This window comes from Bufo gargarizans, chromosome 7 (genome assembly GCF_014858855.1).
Source record: "Bufo gargarizans isolate SCDJY-AF-19 chromosome 7, ASM1485885v1, whole genome shotgun sequence".
In the NCBI taxonomy this organism is placed as follows: Eukaryota; Metazoa; Chordata; class Amphibia; order Anura; family Bufonidae; genus Bufo; species Bufo gargarizans.
Genome location: NC_058086.1, coordinates 23,383,994 through 23,405,449, shown reverse-complemented (window position 1 = coordinate 23,405,449; position 21,456 = coordinate 23,383,994). Strand labels below are relative to the sequence as shown.

Below are 21,456 nucleotides of genomic sequence, written 5' to 3'. Positions count from 1 at the left end.
CCAGTCCTTATATGCCACATATGCTGTATCTTACATGTGGGAGTTTCAACTTTGGGATCCTTACCAATAATAGGAACAGGGGTCCTTTGACTTCTTATTTTGCAATGCAAGGTGACAAGTAGAAGGATAAGCCTGGGTGAATTGTTATAAATGATAACTAGTCCACTCCAAATGACAAGATAAAGTTGGTGGTTCTATTTATTGTATTGTTTGTAAGGCAATCAAATATGATGTTCAGTCATAAGATCTTTCTCAAACACCATTGCCGTTGAAAAAAAAAAAGAGAGCAGAGCAATCAGCTTAATTGAGGGTTTATACACACCGTGGCGGGTAGCGTGCACCCGTTTCCTCTTCTTAAGTGCCATATAATCTATTATATCCTGGGAATATTAGTCCACGTGTCTATTGGGGTTGCAAAAACAGCCAAGCCCATGCTCAATCAGCTCTCCCTGTCTTCCCTATCTCCTAGCATGCATGGCTGGTTTCCTTTTATTGCAAAACAACCACATTTTTACCATAGGCAGGATGTCAGAGGCTTATACAACTTTAAGGATCAGTTTCCCACAGCTTCTCTTGAGCGTTACTGGAGAAATGCCCACACCATTTATAATGGTCTTCTATCGTAACAAAGATGTGGTCCTCCTGACAGCATTAGGGGGTCATAGATATTTATTAAAGGGGTTTTCTGACAGTTTTTTACTGATGACCTATCCTTTGGATTGGTCATCAGTATCTGATCTGTTGGGGTATGACATCCAGGACCCCCACTGATCAGCTGTTTGAGAGGGCACCAGAACTCGCAGTAGCGCCGCAGCCTTCTCCAGCATTGCCCTAGGGCCTCGGCCCTGGTTCATTGGTCACATGTCCTAGGTGCAGCTCATTTCAATGGAGCTGAGCTGCTATACTGAGCCGAGCCGCTGTGCAATGTGCACGATACAATGTGGGGCTCTGTGCTTGGTGAGGTGAGAAGGCCGCTGCGCTACTGTGATTGCTGGTGCCTTCTCAAACAGCTGATCGGTGGGGTTCCTGGGTGTTGGACCCCCACCGATCAGATACTCATGGCCTATCCAGAGTATAGGTCATCAGTAAAAAAAACTGTTGGAAAACCCCTTTAAGGGAGAATGGAATGTGATTTCCTAATTGGTCTCCTCCACTCTTACGCTGGGTTCACACCTGAGCGTTCTGAAAGAAGCGCTCTGTGTGCGCGATTGTACCGGCGTTTGCAATCGCGCATATAGAGACAAGTGAAACACCCATTGTCGTGCGTTCCCGAAAGTCTATGTACGGGAACGCGCGACAAGACGCCCCAAAGAAGCTCATGTACTTCTTGGGGCGTCGGGCGTTTTACAGCGCGATCGTACACGCTGTAAAACGCCCAGGTGAGAACCATGCCGATAGGGAAGCATTGGTTTCTCCTTGTTGAGCGTTTTACAGCGCGTAGGAACGCGCTGTAAAACGCTCAGGTGTGAACCCAGCCTTATAGTAATAGATATAGCTAACTAGCTGGATAGAAATATAGATAGATAGATAGCACTCCCAGAAATAATTCCAATGTGTTGTCCTCCATTCCCCAGAAACCGAAACTTTTCAGTCCAATTACTGGGACTTTTATCAAGCGCTTGAGAAAAATCCCAGTAATAGGACTTAAACGTGCTGCAGTATTTTTCTATTTTGATAGATAGACAGACGGACAGACAGACAGCTAGCTATGAGCAGCATGGTGGCTCAGTGGTTATCGCTGGGGTCCTAGGTTCAAATCTTGCCAAGGACAACATCTGCTTGGGGTTAGTATGTTCTCCCCATGTCTGTGTGGGTTTTCTCCGGGTACTCCGGTTTTGTCCCACACTCCAAAGACATACTGATAGGGAATTTAGATTGTGAGCCCCATTGGGGACAGTTGGATGCTAATGTCTGTAAAGCGCTGCAGAATATAGTAGTGCTATATAAGTGAGTCGTCTAATAAATATGAGATAGATAGAGAGAGATATAAGCTCATATTTGTCTCTCTACATACTTTTCACCTTGAACTTTTGTATCTGCCGCTCTGGTAATTTTCTCTCTGTTAGTTTAACTATTTGAGAGGGGGCTGGTTCCTCCCGGAGATCAGAGAACGTGCTCAGAGCAGCAGGTGTCCGTGACTGCTTGCTATGGCATAAAAAAACAGAATCATTATGAAAGAGCCCACACCAGAATGGCCTGCTGGAGAGGAGGAGACTGGCAGGAATTACCTCATTCCTTCATCTCATCTCGTCATTTTGACAAGAAGGGAAACCAGTTGGGCAGGTTGAGTGGACAATGCTTTTAAACATCACTTGAGAAGTAATGCAAACATGTTACCGGCCCAGCAAGGTCTGATGATGTCAATACATCCCCTCAGGCCTGTTGACAGAAGGAGCACTAAATCAAGAAAATTCTTTATCTCAGAGAAACGTATCAGCTAGTTTTTTGCTAGGTAGGTGACTATCGATCCCGGTCAGGGATGGGGGAGATTTATCAAAACCGGTGTAAAGGAAAACTGGCTTAGTAGCCCATAGCAACCAACCAGGTTCCATCGTTTATTTTTCAGAGCTCCTTTAGAAAATGAAAGGTGGAATCTGATTGGTTGTTATGGGCTACTAAGCCAGCTTTCATTTACACCAGTTTTGATAAATTTCCCCCTAAGGCTGAGTTCACACGGGCGAGATTTCCGCGCGGGTGCAATGCGGTAGGTGAACGTATTGCACCCGCACTGAATCCTGACCCATTCATTTCTATGGGGCTGTGCACATGAGCGATTTTTTTCACGCATCACTTCTGCAATGCTTTAAAATCGCAGCATGCTCTATATTCTGCGTTTGTAACGCAGGACAGGCCCCATAGAAATGAATGGGGCTGAGTGAAAATCGCAAGCATCCGCAAGCAAGTGCGGATGCGGTGCGATTTTCACTCATGGTTGCTAGGTGACAGTCTATTCACTGTATTATTTTCCCTTATAACATGGTTATAAGGGAAAATAATAGCATTCTGAATACAGAATGCTTAGTACAAGGTCAATTGAGGGTTAAAAAAAAATAAAAGAAATTAACTCACCTTGTCCTCTTCATCGCGCAGTTCCCGGTCTCTTCTGATGAGCTGTCGGCTAAAGGACCTTTGGTGACGTCAGATCACATGCTCCAATCACATGGTACATCACCACGGTGATGTACCATGTGATTGGAGCATGTGATCTGACGTCACCAAAGGTCCTTTAGCCGACAGCTCATCAGAAGAGACCGGGAACTGCGCGATGAAGAGGACAAGGTGAGTTAATTTCTTTTATTTTTTTTTAACCCTCAATTGACCCTTGTACTAAGCATTCTGTATTCAGAATGCTATTATTTTCCCTTATAACCATGTTATAAGGGAAAATAATACAATCTACACTACAACTAACCCAAACCTGAACTTCTGTGAAGAAGTTCGGGTCTGGGTACCACAGTCGGTTTTTTATCACGCGAGTGCAAAACACATTGCACCCGCGTGATAAAAACTGAACATCGGAACGCAATCGCAGTCAAAACTGACTGCAATTGCGTACCTAATCGCGCGGGTTTGCCGCAATACACCGGGACGCATCCGGACCTAATCCGGACACGCCCGTGTGAACCCAGCCTTATGTTCTCAAGAGAACGCCACATGGTCTGTGGTAGAAATTTCAAGAGAAGATCATTTCAGAAGGTTTAGATGCATAGTTGCCAACAGTCCCAAATCTGCAGGGACTGTCCTTAATTTTCCGAGACAGTTCGGGCAAATGTTAGCTGTCCCAGGCCAAACTGGGCAGGGCACGTGAGAATTCTGCCCATAGGCGGTTGTTCCGAGGTGAGTTTAAGGACCTTCCACGCATCAAATTTGCCAAGTACATTGGAATGAATGCAGATGTTTTTTTAGAATGTAGCAGCCTTTTTATATAAGAAGACACCAAAGGAACCCTAGAGTTGTCTTCTTCTGGATTAGTACCGTATCTGTCCTTCTATATACCATAGAAAATAGTTTAAGATAGTTTTTGATTAAATTTCCCTTTAATTTTTGATTTAGGGTCCATTCACACGTCCGTATGTGTTTTACGGATCCGCAAAACACGGACATCGGCAATGTGCTTTCCGCCGGCACGCTCATAGAGAATGCCTTTTCTTGTCTGCAATTGCGGACAAGAATAGGACATGTTCTGTTTTTTGCGGAACGGAAGTGCGGATCCGCAAATGCGGATGCGGACAGCACATTCCAGCCCCTTTGAAAATGAATGGGACTGCACCTGTTCCGCAAAATTTCAGAATGGGTGCGGACCCATTATGCGGACGTGTGAATAGACCCTAAGGGCTCATGCACACGACAGTGTTTTGCGTTCAGTATACTGGCCGTTTTTTTAGTTCAGTATGTGGTACATATACTGAACCATTCATTTCAATGGTTCAGCAAACAAAACTAAAGTGTCTCCGTGTTTATTCCATTTCAGTATTTCCGTACCGTGAAAAGATAGAACATGTCCTATTCTTGTCCGCGAATCACGGTGTTTGGCTCCATTCAAGTCAATGGGTCCACAAAAAAAACAGAACACATACGGAAATGCATCTGTATGTCTTCCGTATCCGTTTGGTTTTTGCTGAACCATCTATTGAAAATGTTATGCCCAGCCCAATATTTTCTATGTAATTACTGTATACTGTACTTAGCATACGGAAAAACTGAAAAGAAACGGAAACAAAAAACGGAACAATGGATCCTTAAAAAACGGACTGCAAAACACTGAAAAAGCCATGCGGTCGTGTGTATGAGCCCTAACGGTAATATTCTGGAACCCCGTGGATTTAAATCTATGCTAATTTGAATGTAATGCTTATGACTAGAAAATAGTAAAAATTATGTTATATTTTAAATCCTGTACATGATAGAACTGATTAGGATCCATCTAGAAATTTAGAGACTTTCTGGGGGAGATTTATCAAACTGGTTTAAAGTGGAGCTGGCTTAGTTGCCCATAGCAACCAATCAAATTCCACCTTTCATTTTCCAAAGGAGCTGTAAAAAATGAAAGGTGGAATCTGATTGGTTGCTATGATAAATCTCCCTTTTTATGTGAGAAAACCATAAAGATAAACACTAGTGTGAACACGGCTTTGTATGCATATGGTTGGTTTCAATGACTTCAGTCCTGGACTTTTTTTCTGCATTTGTTGCTTACTGTTGTCAGTGTGAAAAGCTTTGATGTTAGAAGATTAATGACCCTATAATGACAAAACATTCAGGTGAGGGTGGCCCATTGTCCTTCTTTAACAGAAAACCAATGAATCATGGCGCAGTTCATATGTAGTTGTTTGGTCAGAAAATATTCATTCGCACTTACTACAGTCATTTATTCTCTAGAGGTGAATAGACAAACCTTGAGTAAATTCTGGGGCAACATACCCCAGCGACTACTCATCTAAATCTTGCACAGGTGCAGACTACCACTCTGTGTTGTCAACCAGATTTTTTCTTTTTTCTGGACAATGTATCCCAATCATGTATCACAAAATCACGGACAGCCAACATGTTTTACGGACAATTTGGAAAACCAGCATTAATTAATGTAGGAAAACAGGCACTTATTCATCTGGCCAGTGGCCGTAGGTACCCCCCCGAACTCAATGATATTGCCGTCCTCAGGATGATGATACAGCTTTATACTGTGGCGCAGGCGGAAGTATATTGTGCTGGGCCGTGTTTTTTTGTTCTGCTGCTGTGGTATTTTGTTCTGCACCTACAACATGGGGCCACTAGGTTTTTTTCAGGGCCCCTTTAAGTTCCCAGTCCACCCCTGGCTGAATGGTAGTCTGAGCCTGCATGAGATTTGGATGCAGGAGATCAGTGACGTCACCAGGAGAGGGAAAGGACAAGAGCCCAGGAGGGGCAGGAGCTGAGATCGATTGCAGGGGCGTGCATGGTCTCTTTGAAAGAAAGAAAACATCCTCCTTGGCACTTGGTGCCTCATTTGAATACACTTTAAAGTGCTTTTTCTGAGGACTGAAAACGGAGATAAAGCTGAGTTCATATCATATATATTAGCTTTCTGTTCTTCTGATCTGTCAGAAGAAGAGAGAAAGAAAAAAAAACAGGATCCTATAATAAAAAACGGATTTTGTTGCTTCAGTTGCCATCCGTTTGATCCTGCATGCAGTACTTTTTTCCATCTAAAAAAGTGGCTCTCAGACGGAAATGGCTCAAACGGATGACAACTGATGCAACAAAATCCGTTTTGTTTTTATACAGGATTCATTTTTTTTTATTTCTTTTTCTCTTCTTCTGACGGATCAGAAGAACAGAAAGCCAAACAGTGATATTAACTCAGCCTAAGGGCTCATGCACACGGCCGTTGTTTGGCCTGTTCCGTGCATTAGGGGCCTCAATTTGCCGTCCCCAATGCTCGGCCCCATCCGTGCCGCTGCTGCAATGGATCGATATCCATTCAACTTGAATGGGTCCGTGATCCGTCTGAACTGCAAAAAAATTGAACATGTTCTATTTTTCTGCGGTGCGTAGGCACAGAGCGAAACCCCACGAGGCGCACACGGCCGCTGCCTGCATATTGGGGATCCGCTGTTTGTGGGCCGCAATACGGGCATGGCCGAACAACAGCAATAGAATGTATGGATTTAGCAATGTATAAGTGCAGTACACTGGTGTACAATGTAACTCTGGGTTCAGACCTGAGCGTTCTGAAAGGAGCGCTCTGTATGCGCGATTGTACCGGCGTTTGCAATCGCGCATACAGAGACAAGCGAACGCCCATTGTCGCGCGTTCCCGAAAGTCTATGTACGGGAACGCGCGACAAGACGCCCCAAAGAAGCTCATGTACTTCTTGGGGCGTCGGGCGTTTTACAGCGCGGTCGTACGCGCTGTAAAACGCCCAGGTGAGAACCATTTCCTTAGGGAATCATTGGTTTCTCCTTGTTGGGCGTTTAACAGCGCGTAGGAACGCGCTGTAAAACGCTCAGGTGTGAACCCAGCCTAAAATGTAGGTGACAGAGAGTGGCTCTCCATTCAGACCCTACCTGAGTAGGGAGCGACCCCCTATGACTTCCATTACTGCTGGAGCCCAATGAGGAAACGCTGATTGATGTATTTCTCTAGCAAACAGAGTAGGTGTGGACTCTTAATAAATCATTTTTCAGTTACTAATATTTTCTGTTTGCTTTTCGTTTGAATTTAGCTCTAGTGCAATCGCCGCGTCCCTAATCAGTGTGACCAGTCCAGAAGGAATGTGCTGATAAATGAACCTGTAATTCAGGGTTAATCACTTTTTTCTAAATTAATTTCTCATTAGGATCACAAATGGTGCCAGATAAAACGTACAGGTGGGCGCCGAAGCAGAAGTCCTTTGTACAAGCAAACATTCCATTGAAAGATTTCTCATTTTCAGAGGGGCACTGATTCTGCGAACCCACAGGGAGTAAAGACTGAAGAAGGGGAGTGGTAGTTGTGGCACTGATAGGAGTGGTGGTGGATCTTGGTGGCTGTCCTCTCTCCATGGCCCCTTGGGGTGTGCAGTGAATGGAAAGCGGCAAGGTCGGCAGAGGGCTGATGTAGTCAAAGGCCGAGCCCATTTGGTTGCAATAAATAAAGTCTGTCTTTACTGAATAGATAATGGGAGTAGTAGTTTACATAGCAATAATAGGCACAGTTCTCAAGTATGTTACAGAGTAGGAGTCTCTTAATAGTTTTCCCAAAATTTGCCAAAAGCAATATATGCTTTCCACAAACAGTGAGGTCTTAAAGGGGTTGTGCCAGAATGGGGGGAGGGACCCAAATGGTCACATGACGCAATGGGAGCCGGTAACTGCCACCGCCGGTGATTGGCTGCGGCGATGTCAAACCAGATGTTTATAGTGAGGGAGCCCAGAAGACCATCACAGGCCTGGAGGAGATGGACCTGGGAGACAGGTAAGTAATCTTCCCTTCACAAGTCCGGCCAAGTGGGCAGGGTTTGCAAAAAAACCAAATTCTTGCACAACCTCTTTAATGCCATAAACGACCGATACCTTACTGTCTAAATCCAGGTGGTAAACCTTGAGTGGACGTCTGTTCTCTTTCCCTCAGGGACAGTCTCTCATTTCAGTTGTTCTCTGGCAGCTTTTCAGTCTCAGGAATGGTGTTTCCTGGATGGAACGAAAAATGTAATTCCTCATAGTTTTATGGGTTTCATTTTAACGGCGTTTCCTATTCAGTAAAACTGACATGTTAACTTCATTCTGCAGATCAGTACGATTAAAGTGATGCCACATTTTTATAGTTTTTCTTGTGTTTTAATGCTTTACAAAAAATAACTGGAAAAAAAACTTTTTTTTTCTTTGGATCCTCATATTCTGATCCTCTGACCCTACATTGGGATGCGGCAATGCTAATGATGTTTATTTTTTATTATTCATTTTTAATATCGGAAAGAGGAGTGATTTACATTTTTTTAAACTTTTTAATTTTTTTATTTTTACACTAGTGGACTTATTTAACTTTGCGCCTATGGGAGACTCTTTATTCTCCAGGAAGGACTTCACAGGAACTTCAATATGGCAGGATTAGGAGTCTTCAAGAGGCCCTAGGCTGCCATCGCAACCAAATTGATCCCTTGATCTTGGCACAGGGGAGCCACTTAGATGCTGTAGCTGCGATTGACCACGGCATTTGAGGGATTAAATGTCCTGTCTTGTCATTGACAGATAGATAGATAGATAGATAGATAGATAGATAGGAGAAAGACTCTTAGACAGATAGATAGATAGATAGATAGATAGATAGATAGATAGATAGATAGGAGAAAGAATCTTAGACAGATAGATAGATAAATTATAGATATTAGATAGATAGATAGATAGATAGATAGATAGATAGATAGATAGATAGATAGATAATAGATATTAGATAGATAGATAGATAATAGATATTAGATAGATAGATAGATAGATAAGAGATCGCCCAGAAAGAGTGCAAGAAGAGTTCAGGTCACCACCAAGTGAAGAATAAACCACTTTTTGGGAGCACATGCACCAATGTAAATTTAATCACCAAGTAAATTATTTGGGAAACTGCAGAAGAGATTTGTGAATAGATGCCGAGTTCACATGATTCACACCATTAGAAAAATAGTACTGTTTCACCACTAGGGGGTGTCTGATAAACTTTTTGTCCGTTTGTGCTCTGTATAAATTGCAGCCTTGAGGATAATGCCTGCGCCTAGACCGGGTCATGTAGAGTACTTGTTTGATAATCTTATCATCTCTATAGAAAACAAATGTATTCGGTTATATCTCACACAGTGAAGGCGGAGAGCAGTACATTGTTATGGAAGAAACTAATATTCTATGTCTAATTGAGATATACAAAGAGAAGGTTGCGAAAAAAAGGGGGAGTAGTTCCTATAGCAGCAATAGTTTTTACTGCTTAGTTTTTACTGTATATTGTTTTCTAGTAACCTACATTTATATCCTAAAGAATAGCATTTGTGTGTTTCTTGCCCAGGGAAATACAGCGCCATTCACTTGATTGCCGGCGGCCAGGAGTGTGGCTTGGAAACCTGAAGAGACTGCAGAGCTAAATCAGCAGCGCTGTCTCTTCATTCTCAGGGATGTTGGGGATCCAGGCATTCGAGCCCTCACTGGTCAGACAGCTATTGCATATCCTAGTAATATACCATCGCTTTATTGATGGGAAAAGCCCTTTGGTATACGGCCATATTTTTGAAAATGAATGTACTGGGTTTTCCAACTTCGAAGTGGGTTTTAAAGGGCATCTGTCAACAGATTTGTCTCTATGACACTGGCTGACCTGTTACATGTGCGCTTGGCAACTTACGGTATCTATGGTTGGTCCCATGTTCATATGTGTCCGTTACGCTAAGAAAAATTATGTTTTAATATCTGCAAATGAGACTGTAGGAGCAACACGGGCGTTACCGTTATATATCCCAGAGGCTCTGCTCTCTCTGCAACTGCCGCATCCACTGCACTTTGATTGACAGGGCCAGGCAGGCGTTATGACGTTTTCACTGTCTGGCCCTGTCAATCAAAGTGGAGAGGGAGCGGCAGTTGCAGAGAGAGCTGAGCCTCTAGGTGTAATGGTAACGCCCCCGTTGCTCCTAGAGGCTCATTTGCATATATTAAAACATAATTTTTCTCAGCAATGCAGGCACATATGAACATGGGGCCAACACAGATGTCTTCAGCTGCCAAGCGCACATGTAACAGATCAGCCAGTGTCATAGGTGCAAATCTGCTGACAGATGCCCTTTTAAGAGGTTGTTATCAGGGACACTTTTGTAAGAGAACAGTAGGAAATGGGCAAATTTATGAAAATTAATGTAGCATCAACCCTTTTTGTTTTCCAACTTCTACGTGGGTTTTAAATATTTCCTCGCCCAGTGGGACCTGTTAAGAGAAGCATACTTTACCTGTTTCCTGACGTTCAGTCAGTTGGAAACGCCCCATAATAAACCAGTACTTTAGCCTTTTGATGGTTCACCCTTTCTGAAATAAGGAGATTACAAGGAACCTTCTTCTAAGCCCATGTTTGACCATAAGGGATAGCGACATATGTAGGATTTCTGGATTTCAGTCCTGGGAATGAGTTTTAGCACTGCCTTTTGTTTATTGTATGCCACGGCTCATACCAGGACCCATAGAAGAGGCTTTTCTGGCAGCGATCCTGAACTGTAAGAAAATAATCTTGTTTTCTACTGTGGGTATTGCAACAACATTGTCAAATGACCAATAAATCATAAGATGCCTGTGGAGATCACATTTTTTTCGGGCTGGCAGCTCAGATTGTCTTTAAGGGAAACATTTCCTGTTTGTTGAGCAGATCTTGGAGAGGTCATTTGTATTATTCCTGGTTAAAAAAAAGTCAAATGACTAAAACAATAGGATGCTGCTAGATCAGTTTTAGGGCAGCTGCTGTCACATATATAGCGATTCATGCTCACAACAACACTTGGAAGAGTCAGCAGCTGGAGCCAATAAGGTCACTGCTTAGATTTTCCAATTTGCCTTATAAAAATAAAAACTGTCATCTGATTGGTTGCTGTATGCAACACCGCTATTCTATATGTGTTAGCCCTATGGATCACCGCTATCGTTACTTTTCTAAACAATCAAGCCAAGGGAAACACTTCCTGCTTTAAAACCCTAGCAAAGAAGAGAAGTAACTAGCCACATCTCTTTGGCTAGTCACTTGAGATTGACACTTGTGGGAACATTACTGCAGAACATTACTGCAGAAAGGGGAAGGGGGGGGGTAACAAATTCACAAGGGAAAGTATGCCATGCTCAGAGAAACATGGCCAACTCCAGTAGAATATATAAATATATCAGGCAAGTTTCACATCTGCGGCACAGCTCTCCAGCAAGCTGTTCTGGCAGAGAATTATCCGGATAGTGCAGCCTGCTCACTGGACCCGATTGACTATAATGGGATCCGGTGGAGATCCCTCAACAAATATGCAGGGATTTGGCCAGACAAAAATGGCTTCACGCAACTTTTTTTGTCCGGCTGATTCCCAGCATTTTTTGTTGGACAGCCTGCTGCAGAGCACACATGTAAAAGTATCCTTCTATTTTTTTGGGATTGGTGACGGGTCCTCTTTAACCAAAGGCAGCATCAACTGGAGACCGGATACCCTCTTACCAAAATTCTTGGTTGCATTTTTTTATGGACCCAGACGTTTTGCTAAAATGGTGTGTTGAGAATCAGTGTTCATATAATGTGTACAATACCCATACTTACCAACATTTGAAAACCAAACTGTAGATGTCGTAGAAGCAAGGAAAATGGAGATAACCGGAGAGCTAATGGTTTATTAAGACAATAAAATATAAGGCTAAGAGTTAGAGTGCTGTATGTTTCAATGGGGTTCCCCTTCTTCACACTGTGCCTGATGAAGAAGGGGGATCCCTTTGAAACCTATAGCTTTCTTACCCTTGTGTTTTATTGTTTCAATAAATCGCTGCACTTTTAGCGGTGATTTGGTTATCTTAATTTGTCCTTGTTTCTACGACATTTCCATTTTGGGACCTTCTGGCTTCGCAAGAGAGGGGCTGCACCTTGCTGGCATCCACCATGTTTCCTTGTGTTATGCTCTTCACAGAATAGTGCCTGGGATAAGCCCCAGTGCTGGTAGCGTGCATTACTTTTTTTGTACGTTTTAGTCTTGGTAGCGCCCCATTATTTGTTGTTTAAAACCAAGCTGTAGGACATTTTATGTCCCACCCTCCTCCCGCCACTTCATGTACCCATGACGTAAATCAGGATTTTTTAAAATATTGTTAAAATCTGTTTTATGCCTGTGACATTTTATATTAACTAGAAAATAAGTAATCTGTTTAGGTTTAGTTTGCGAGATTTGTGTCTGTTTAGGGTATTGTTGTGGTTTCTGTCAGCCTTTTCATTACTTTTAGGGCCCATTTGCATGTTTTTTTTGGTGCTTATTTTGCCACATTTTGTGCACAGAATCAGCACCAAAAAAACGCCTCCAAAAAGCCTCCCATTCATTTTCATAGGAAGCAGCAATTGCTTTTTGTTTCCTCATGGAAAGAAAAGGTGAAAAGAAGCAGCATGGCCTATCTTGCTCAGTATCTGCCCTGAATATACGATTAAAATGAATGGGAAGTGGAATATAATGTGCCGTACCCGTGTTTTTTTCTGCGGATCCACAGCAAAAGCCTCAGGGAGAAATACAGATTTGCATTGAAATATGCACACCCCTCACAAAAAAAAACGCGTCAAAACAGCACAAAAATCATGCAAGATACGCACAAAAACACACCTTACAAACCCAATTCATGCTGATGTTTAAAGCATGTTTTCAGAATCTGTCGTGTGAACAAACCCTTATACCAAAGAAAGCACAATGTGCAATGGTATTCTTGCTATCAATCCAGTATCCATTTAAAAAAAAGATCTGCCTACTATAGCTGTCATGGCTCTGTTATATAAGAAAGCCAAGATGTTAGTGTGAAAAGGGCCAAACATACTGTTACCTTGGTTGTTGTATTCCAAATGACTACAATTTGCTTAGAGGTCATTAGTATAATCTTACTTTCTTTGCAATTGTTTAACTCTATTCTGGTTGAAGACAGTTTTGACTCCTTTGCTTATGATTTCTTTGGTGTCTACTTATCTTCATGTGTAACACTAAATCTTCTGGTTGAAACCAAAATATTCGTGTCCTCCAAGTTCACATGATATAATACCCTTATAACCCTTTTAGCTTGGGTGTTTTTCCTGTCATTGTTACCACCAAAAGCTCGACTTTCTCCTTCAACATGAGTTTCTGATTTGGACACCCAGCAATCAGCTGTAATGTCTGGTGAAACCTGACAGGAACTGCTCAGTTTCCCTGCAGCACCCCCACAGGAGAAGTAAAGCATTACACAGTGTCCATTCATGTTAATGGGCTGTCTGTGAAGTGCAGGACGGGTCAGGTCCTCCAGAGTCAGAGGTTCTCTTTGTAGTCAATCTTTACTTTGGACAAGAGATGAGGATCCCGACAAGGACCCCCTGTATTAACACAAAATTCAATAATAAGGTACATGATTTTGGATTTTCTAAACTAGACAGCCCAGCTTACCAAAGCAAGCACATGTGATGCTGGGCTGGTAAACACCATTACACAATGGAAAAGAACCCAGCAAATTGGGGCAAGTGCCCCCATTGTCAATTTGATGAATTTACTATACAATCTTTTCATAACAATTGAAGGCTGCTTGTTAAACAAAAATATAAAAAAAATCTGTTACACTTAAAGAAATGTATAAAAAACTATGAGCAGAAAACCTTAAAAAATATTGGAATACGCTATACCCATCTTTGAAATGTTCCACCACTCCTTCACCACCATTTCTGGTCCCCCATGTCTGGAAATGATAACATCTCATTCATCTTCAGGTGACTGCTCTAGCTAGTCACTGGCCTCAGCAGTCATGTATGCATGAACGCAACGTGATTGCTGAGGCCAGTGATTGGCTGTAGCGGTCATGTGAAGTTAAACAGGAAGTCATCAATCCGAGACAGCCGGGACTGGACTGGAGGTGCTGGAGTGGTGGAACATTTGAAAGGTGACTATAGCTTATTTCATCACCTATTCATAGCTGTTATCACTACCTATACTTACCATAAAATGTAAATATGGGAGTCAATAAACTTATGGCGCTAATTCAAAATGTTTTGCATGATACATTGTGTAAAACAAGGCACCTCAGAATGTGTTGGGCGGAATATATTGCATGTTTTATGATGCCACATTCTTGTTTTACCACCATATGGTGGCTCTCCAAAATGTTACTAATAATCTCAATACTCAACAACACATAAAAAATAAATCTTTTTTTAGCCATCAGGTTTGGACGGATGCCTCAGGCGGAGAAGGAGAAGCTTTTGGCTGAGATTTCCAGTGACATCGACCAGCTGAATCCAGAATGCGCTGATCAACGAGTCCTGGCAAAGCACTTGTATGACTCATATCTCAAGTCCTTCCCTTTAACAAAAGCTAAGGCCAGAGCCATATTGACCGGAAGGACAACAGACAAATCAGTGAGTGGGAGTTATGAGTGTACATGATTTACTGTGATTGTATTATCTACTGTTGTAAGGCTTGTCCGGAATCATTTTTGGAGAGTTCTTTTCCTTTTATGTAATTACTGACACATTTTGAAAGCTTGAAATACTTGTGTACACAAAAAATACAGGACATAATTTTAGACAAGGACATGAATTATCTGTCTTTATCTTGGGCTTCCAGACAAAGCAGTGTGTAAAAACTGAAAAACTATGGGGGAATGTTTCTAATTTATACACCAGCTCAGGCTACTTTCACACTGGCGTTTCTGGGTCCGCTTGTGAGATCCGTTTCAGGGCTCTCACAAGCGGCCAAAACGGATCAGTTTAGCCCCAATGCATTCTGAATGGATAAGGATCCGTTCAGAATGCATCAGTTTGCCTCCGGATTAACTACTGCCAGCACTGGCTCCCCGCTCCTTCTCCTCCAGGCCTGGGCTGCTCTGTTGAGCTCCCTCGATGTCAACAACCAGCTTGACATTGCCACAGCCAATCGCTGGCCATGGTGGTGACCAGCTCCCCTTGCTTCATAAGAAATTGTAACATGACACAAGGGGATCCAGTCTCCACCGCAGCCAGTGATAGGCAAAGTCATACTAGATGTTGACATTGAGGGAGCTCAGTGGAGCAGCATATGTCTGGAGGAAAAGGAGCGGGGACCCAGCGCCAGGAAGCAGTTAAGTAATCTTTTCATTACAGGTCTGGCCTGGGGGGGGGGGGTTATGGGAATATCAATATGAAAGACAGGCCCCTGGCCTATATCATCTATACTACTCACTGCTCCGATCCTGCTCACTGGCTCCTGTTCCTCCATCTTCCAGTCCTTCCAGCAGTGACATATCCCTAAGGCTACTTTGACACTAGCTTTTTGGCTTTCCGATTCTGAGATCCATCATGAGCTCTCAAAAGCGGTCCAAAACAGATCAGTTTTGCCCTAATGCATTGTGAATGGAAAAGCATCCGCACAGAATGCATCAGATTGCCTCCGATCAGTCTCCATTTTGCTCTGGAGGCGGACACCAAAACGCTGCCTGCAGCGTTTTTCTGTCCGCGATGTGGTGCGGAGCAATACGGATCTGTCCTGGCACACAATGTAAGTCAATGGGGATGGATCCGTTTTCTCTGACACAATAGAAAACGGATTCGTCCCCTATTGATTTTCAATGGTGTTCATGACGGATCTGTCATGGCTATAGAAGACATAACACAACGGGATCCGTTTATGACAGATGCATGATGGATCTGCAAAAATGCTAATGTCAAAGAGCCTAAGTAGCACATCACCGATGACTGCAGTGGTGCACATAGTCATGTCCATGATGCAGCCAGAAGAAAACAAGCCAGAAGAAGGAGGAACAGGAAGCAGGTAGGTAAGGAGGCAATGTAGGCTAAGAGTTTTCCCTTGACAGTTGATATTCCTGGAGAACACTTTTAATAGTACTGTATGTAATAAAAATTGGGGCAACTATGTGTACAATATAAGTCAGGGTCTGTTCACATTTTCGTTGGAGGCTCCCAGCTGCCCCCATTGGAAATTCCATCATAGTTGATGGGACAAATAGTACAGCATGGTGCACTATTCTTCCCATCAAAATAATGGATACCATGAAGGAAACCCAACAGGCCCATTAAAAGCCAGTGGGGTCAGTCAGTTGCTATGGGTGTCCATTATAGTAAGGATCCACTATGAACAGAGCCTAATTTAGATCATATCTCTAGGAGCAGTAGTGTGTGGATATAAAGATGGATATATGAATAATATATACTGTTGGTCTTCTTCTAGCCTGTGGTGATCTATGATATGAACTCACTGATGATGGGAGAGGATCAAATCAAATACCATTATTTAAATCCTTATCTGGAGCAAAATAAGGAAGTTGCTATTCGCATTTTCCAAAGATGTCAATCTCGATCAGTGGAATCTGTACGGGAAATCACTGAATTTGCCAAAAACATCCCAGGATTTGTCAGTCTTGACCTAAATGACCAAGTAACTCTCCTAAAGTACGGGGTCCATGAGATCATATTTACAATGCTGGCCTCCCTCATGAATAAAGATGGTGTTCTCATCGCTGATGGACAAGGTTTTATGACCCGAGAATTTCTCAAGAGCTTGAGGAAACCATTTGGTGAATTTATGGAGCCCAAGTTTGAATTTGCCATAAGATTTAATGCTCTAGAATTGGATGACAGTGACCTTGCCATCTTCATAGCTGTCATCATTCTTAGTGGAGGTAAGATATGTTCCGTGCCAGTGGGTGTTGTGTGCTCAATAGTTATAACATGGCATCGTTCCCAGCTATGCTTTGTAATAGGTAGATTTTATGAGATATGACTTCAATGCTCGGTACAGAGGCTGAATTTGTTAAAGTGTAACCACCTAATAAACGTCAGATGAAAGCAATGTCATTTCAGGATACGTTTACTGGGTGTACTTCTCTACAGGTGTAGAAAATATAATAGCAGCAAGTTCAAACCAGGCTCCTTTAAGCAGAAGTAGATTGAGATGCAAATGTTGGGTTGTTTACAAGTTATAAAATATAAAATAATCGTATTTTATTAGATTTCATGATATTTAAAGCATATACTTTATAGACAAATGAAAACAACTGCATGTCTCAACCAGTTACAGTACTACAGCACCCATCATGGTTTACCAAAGCTTTGTTTTTGCTTAAAGGGTTATTTCAGAAGTAGGCCATAATGGCATATCCACAGTATATGCCCTAAATGGCTAGTAGGTGCTGGTTGCCCCCTTGAGATCAATGACCTCTGTTTGCCATTTCATATTAATTTCAAATTTTATTATATATTATGGTAAAGTGGCAACCTTCCTGCAGTCTGTATTTGCCAATGTCCTGCCTCTATTAGAAGAAAACCTCAGTTACAAAAACAAACATATCTCTAGTGTAAAATGCTAAGTAGCATATAGGAAGGAAGGAGAGGAGGGAGATGCGGCTGCAGTTTCTCACTCACTGTATTAATGAAGAGTATAGCTTTAAGTAACACCTTTTATTTAGTGAAATAAAGCATTGTCGGTTCACAATGCGCATCAGTTACTTTACATTGTACGTGTTTTAGTGATGCTAACACACAATAAGGCTCTACTGCCTACATAAATACAACTCAAAAAATGACTCATTTACACAATGTGCTTTTATAAATCATTAGATATGATATATTTCTCTGTACCTAAACAATTTTGTGTAAAGTCATTGATGTGAATATTATTTGACATATTGGCATAGTTTGTAAGGCTGAAAAAAGACATGCATCAATCCTGTTATCTTGGAAAGTTGATCCAGAAGAAGGCAAACCCCTCATGAGGTAGTAGCCAATTTTCCTAATTTTAGGGGGAAAAAAATTCCTTCCCAATTCCAATCAGGCAATCAGAATAACTCCCTGGATCAACGACCCTTCTCCAGACATCTAGTAACTATAGCCTGTAATATTATTATCGCACTTGTATTGTTTGTTCTGGGTCTTGGGCTCACTGAAATAAAAATATAAGAAGTATTTGTTAATTCAGCATTGAGGCAGAAGACATTTGTAAATGGGATATGACTTTGTGCAACCTGCCAACTGTATAACAGGAACAGTATATTTCAGAAACTGTATATGATAAGAACGAGTCCAGGGTGGTTTTGGTACAGTGTTTTTATCAAACAGCACCTGGATACCGAATATGTAGCTTTTTTCTTTCTTCCTTTATTTTACACTTATTTAATCCCTTAAGGACCTGCGCCGTACATGTAAGAGTAAAAGTTTGTAAAATCAGTTTTGAATACCTTGAGGGGTGTAGTTTTTTAAAATGGGGTGATTTTTAGGTGGTTTCTATTATGTAAGGCTCACAAAGTGACTTCAGACCTGAACTGGTCCTTAAAAAGTGGGTTTTGGAAATTTTCGGAAAAATTTCAAGATTTGCTTCTAATCTTCTAAGCCTTCTAACATCCCCAAAAAATAAATTGGCATTCACAAAATGATCCAAACATGAAGTAAACATATGGGGAATGTAAAGTAATAACTATTTTAGGAGGTATTATTGTCTATTATAAAAGTAGAGAAATGGAAAGTACATGAAGTACAATATGTGATGAGAAAACAATCTCAGAATGGCCTGGTTAAGTAAAAGCGTTTTAAAGTTATCACCACATAAAGTGACACATGTCAGATTTGCAAAAAATGGCCTGGTCCTTAAGGGGAAATATGGAGGGGTCCTTAAGGGGTTAAATGAAGTCTGTCAGCACATTTGACCATGCTAAACTGCTGATGGCAGTACCAACATAGCTTATATGGAGCTTTTCTCAATAGCAGTAGTGTGAATATAAAGTTTTGCCAGATTCTGCTCCTGCAAGTGCCGAGAGTGGGGATTAAAGGGGTTGTCCGAGTTATGAAAAAAATATACTTCCTCCATTTGCTCGCGACGGGCCGCCAGCCTCCATCTTGCTTGAAGATTTGGGCCGAAATCCCGTGCAATGCGAGATTACATCATTATGCCGGCCGACGTTATGACATCATACATCACCACGCCAGCCAGCGTGATGACGTAATCTCACACCGCACAGGATTTCGGCTGAGATCTTCAAGCAAGATGGCGGCGGCCGGCCCGTCGCGAGCAAATGGAGGCGGTAAGTTTGATTTTAAAAAAAAATGTATTGTTAATTTTACACTCAGATGCCGCTATCATGTATGAACTCGGCATCTGAGGGGTACAATGACGGAGGCGGTGCTATCGTAGCTCCCTGTCATTGCACCCGCTACTTACAAAAAAATGTGATTCGTAATGAAGTAATTTGTCGCAAATCAGCTGAATTGAACTTTTAAGAAATTCACTCATCTCTATATAAGACTACAAGTCCCAGCTGTATAATGACACTGCTTATACACACAGGATCTTCCCCCTACCTGCTCTTGTGCAATGCTCCGCAGAACTCCTCTGTCAGCTCCTATGCCCAGCATTTGTCTCCTCACTGCCTGCAGCTACTCAGTAAAGCCTGTGCAGCTGAATGGGTTAAGAATCCAGGGAGAGAGCAGACAGCAGCAGATGGCAGTGCAGGGGGGCGTGGCCAGCACAGTGATGTCTTGTGTACAGACTCATATCTGATCTCTCAGGCTTGTGCACAAAACATCATCAGAGCAGGGAAAGAAGCTGTCATCATAGGTCATGTGACCCTCAGTGAAATCTGAGAAAGCAGCCACTGGAGGTAAAGTAAATGAATTGTAAAGTCCTTACATTTGCCTAGTTACAAACATACAAAGAACAAAAAAAATACTCAGACAACCCCTTTAACTGTGAAGTGCTCTCAATTCTGAGCTGCTTTACAGCCCCTCCACCCTCTGCTCTGAGTGAAAGCCTTGGCATCCAGCCATTAGACCACTACAGCTGTAACTCATAGCAGAGGGGAGAGGCTATGAAGCAATACAGAAGGCATCTTACAGTGAAGCCCCTCCTTGGACAGAATATGGCAGAATAAAACGTTATATTCACACTACTCCTGATGAGAAAAGCTCTACAAAAGGTATTTTTGTACTGCTCTCCCCAGCTTCTACTTAGTGCTGTCAGCAGATTAGCATAGTCAGAACTCCTGAAATACTCCTTTTAAGCCTGATGTCTGTAAATGTCACTTGTCAACTTGTTTCTACGGATTGTATGTGATTACTGTATCGTTTTTCATGAAATTTACTTTTATTGGTCTTACACTAGCATATTATGGCTTTTTATGGCTAAAATATAAGTATCAATCCAATTACCTTGGATTCATTGCTGTCCACCTCTTTCTTCACCCAGATCGCCCTGGTTTATTGCATGTGAAGCCCATAGAAGATATTCAGGACACTTTGCTACAGGCCCTTGAACTGCAACTCAAGTTAAATCACCCGGACTCCTCTCAACTCTTTGCTAAACTGCTCCAAAAGATGACGGACCTTAGACAAGTTGTAACAGAGCATGTCCAGTATTTGCAACTTGTAAGAAAAACAGAGGCAGAAATGAACCTCCATCCTCTCCTGCAAGAGATTTATAAGGATTTATATTGAGATTCTGTGCACAGTCAAAATTGATGTACAAGAACTTGTCTTTCTTCAAGTATAACTGCAAGAGATTGGCAAGGACTTGTACTGAGTCTCCACACAAGTCTGCAAGAGGTTGAAAATGATATATGCATAAACTTTACCCACATTATTACTATATAGTCAACCACAACTAAAAAGACTTGTGTGGAATCTCATCTCTAAGAGATCTTCATGGACTTGTTCTGAATGTCCAATCACGTGTGCCACTGATTCACACCAACTCTGCCAACTACAAGTATTTTGTGAACTTTTGTCATCTGTAATAGATGTATCATGACCTGTATTGAACCTCCACCACTCCTGCATGAGATATACAGGGACTTGTTCTGAACTAACCTTTTCTAATTATGTATTTTTACAATTTGCACTATTTTTACGAGGGAAACAGTAGCAGCAGATACATTACTGTGATAAAGCCTTAAAAGACGTAAAGTTTTCATATAACTGGTCTATTTTATGCAACTGGTTTATAAAGCACATGTACAATTACTTTTAATATTAAAATATTTTATGAAAATGTGAATCTTAATTATTTTTGCCATCTAAGGTCATGAATTAAAGCTATGATGTCGTCATCCCCTGTTCTTCAAATTTGCCCATAAAGGGGTTTTCCCATATCAGACATCTCACTAGGATATGCCCCCATTGTCTGATAGGTGCGGGTCCCTACACTGAGAACGGTGCCCTGAAAGTTGTGGAGGGCGCACTGCACATGCGCAGCCGCCCTCCATTCATTTCTATAGGACGGCCGAAAATAGCCGAGCACTGCCTAGACTATTTCCGCTGTC

The 21,456-nt window shown here is 42.0% G+C and overlaps 1 protein-coding gene across 1 annotated transcript in view; it reads left to right on the top strand.

Annotated features, from left to right (window-relative positions):
• The window catches only part of PPARG (peroxisome proliferator activated receptor gamma), a 64,584-nt gene extending 43,399 nt beyond the window's left edge, over window positions 1–21,185 (top strand). Inside the window, exons 5-7 of the mRNA XM_044301678.1 lie at window positions 14,373–14,572; window positions 16,380–16,830; window positions 20,385–21,185. Coding sequence (XP_044157613.1) covers window positions 14,373–14,572; window positions 16,380–16,830; window positions 20,385–20,632 — 899 coding nt within the window. The 3' untranslated portion in view covers window positions 20,633–21,185. The remainder of the gene's footprint in view (window positions 1–14,372; window positions 14,573–16,379; window positions 16,831–20,384) is intronic.
• Window positions 21,186–21,456: the final 271 nt, after the last annotated feature.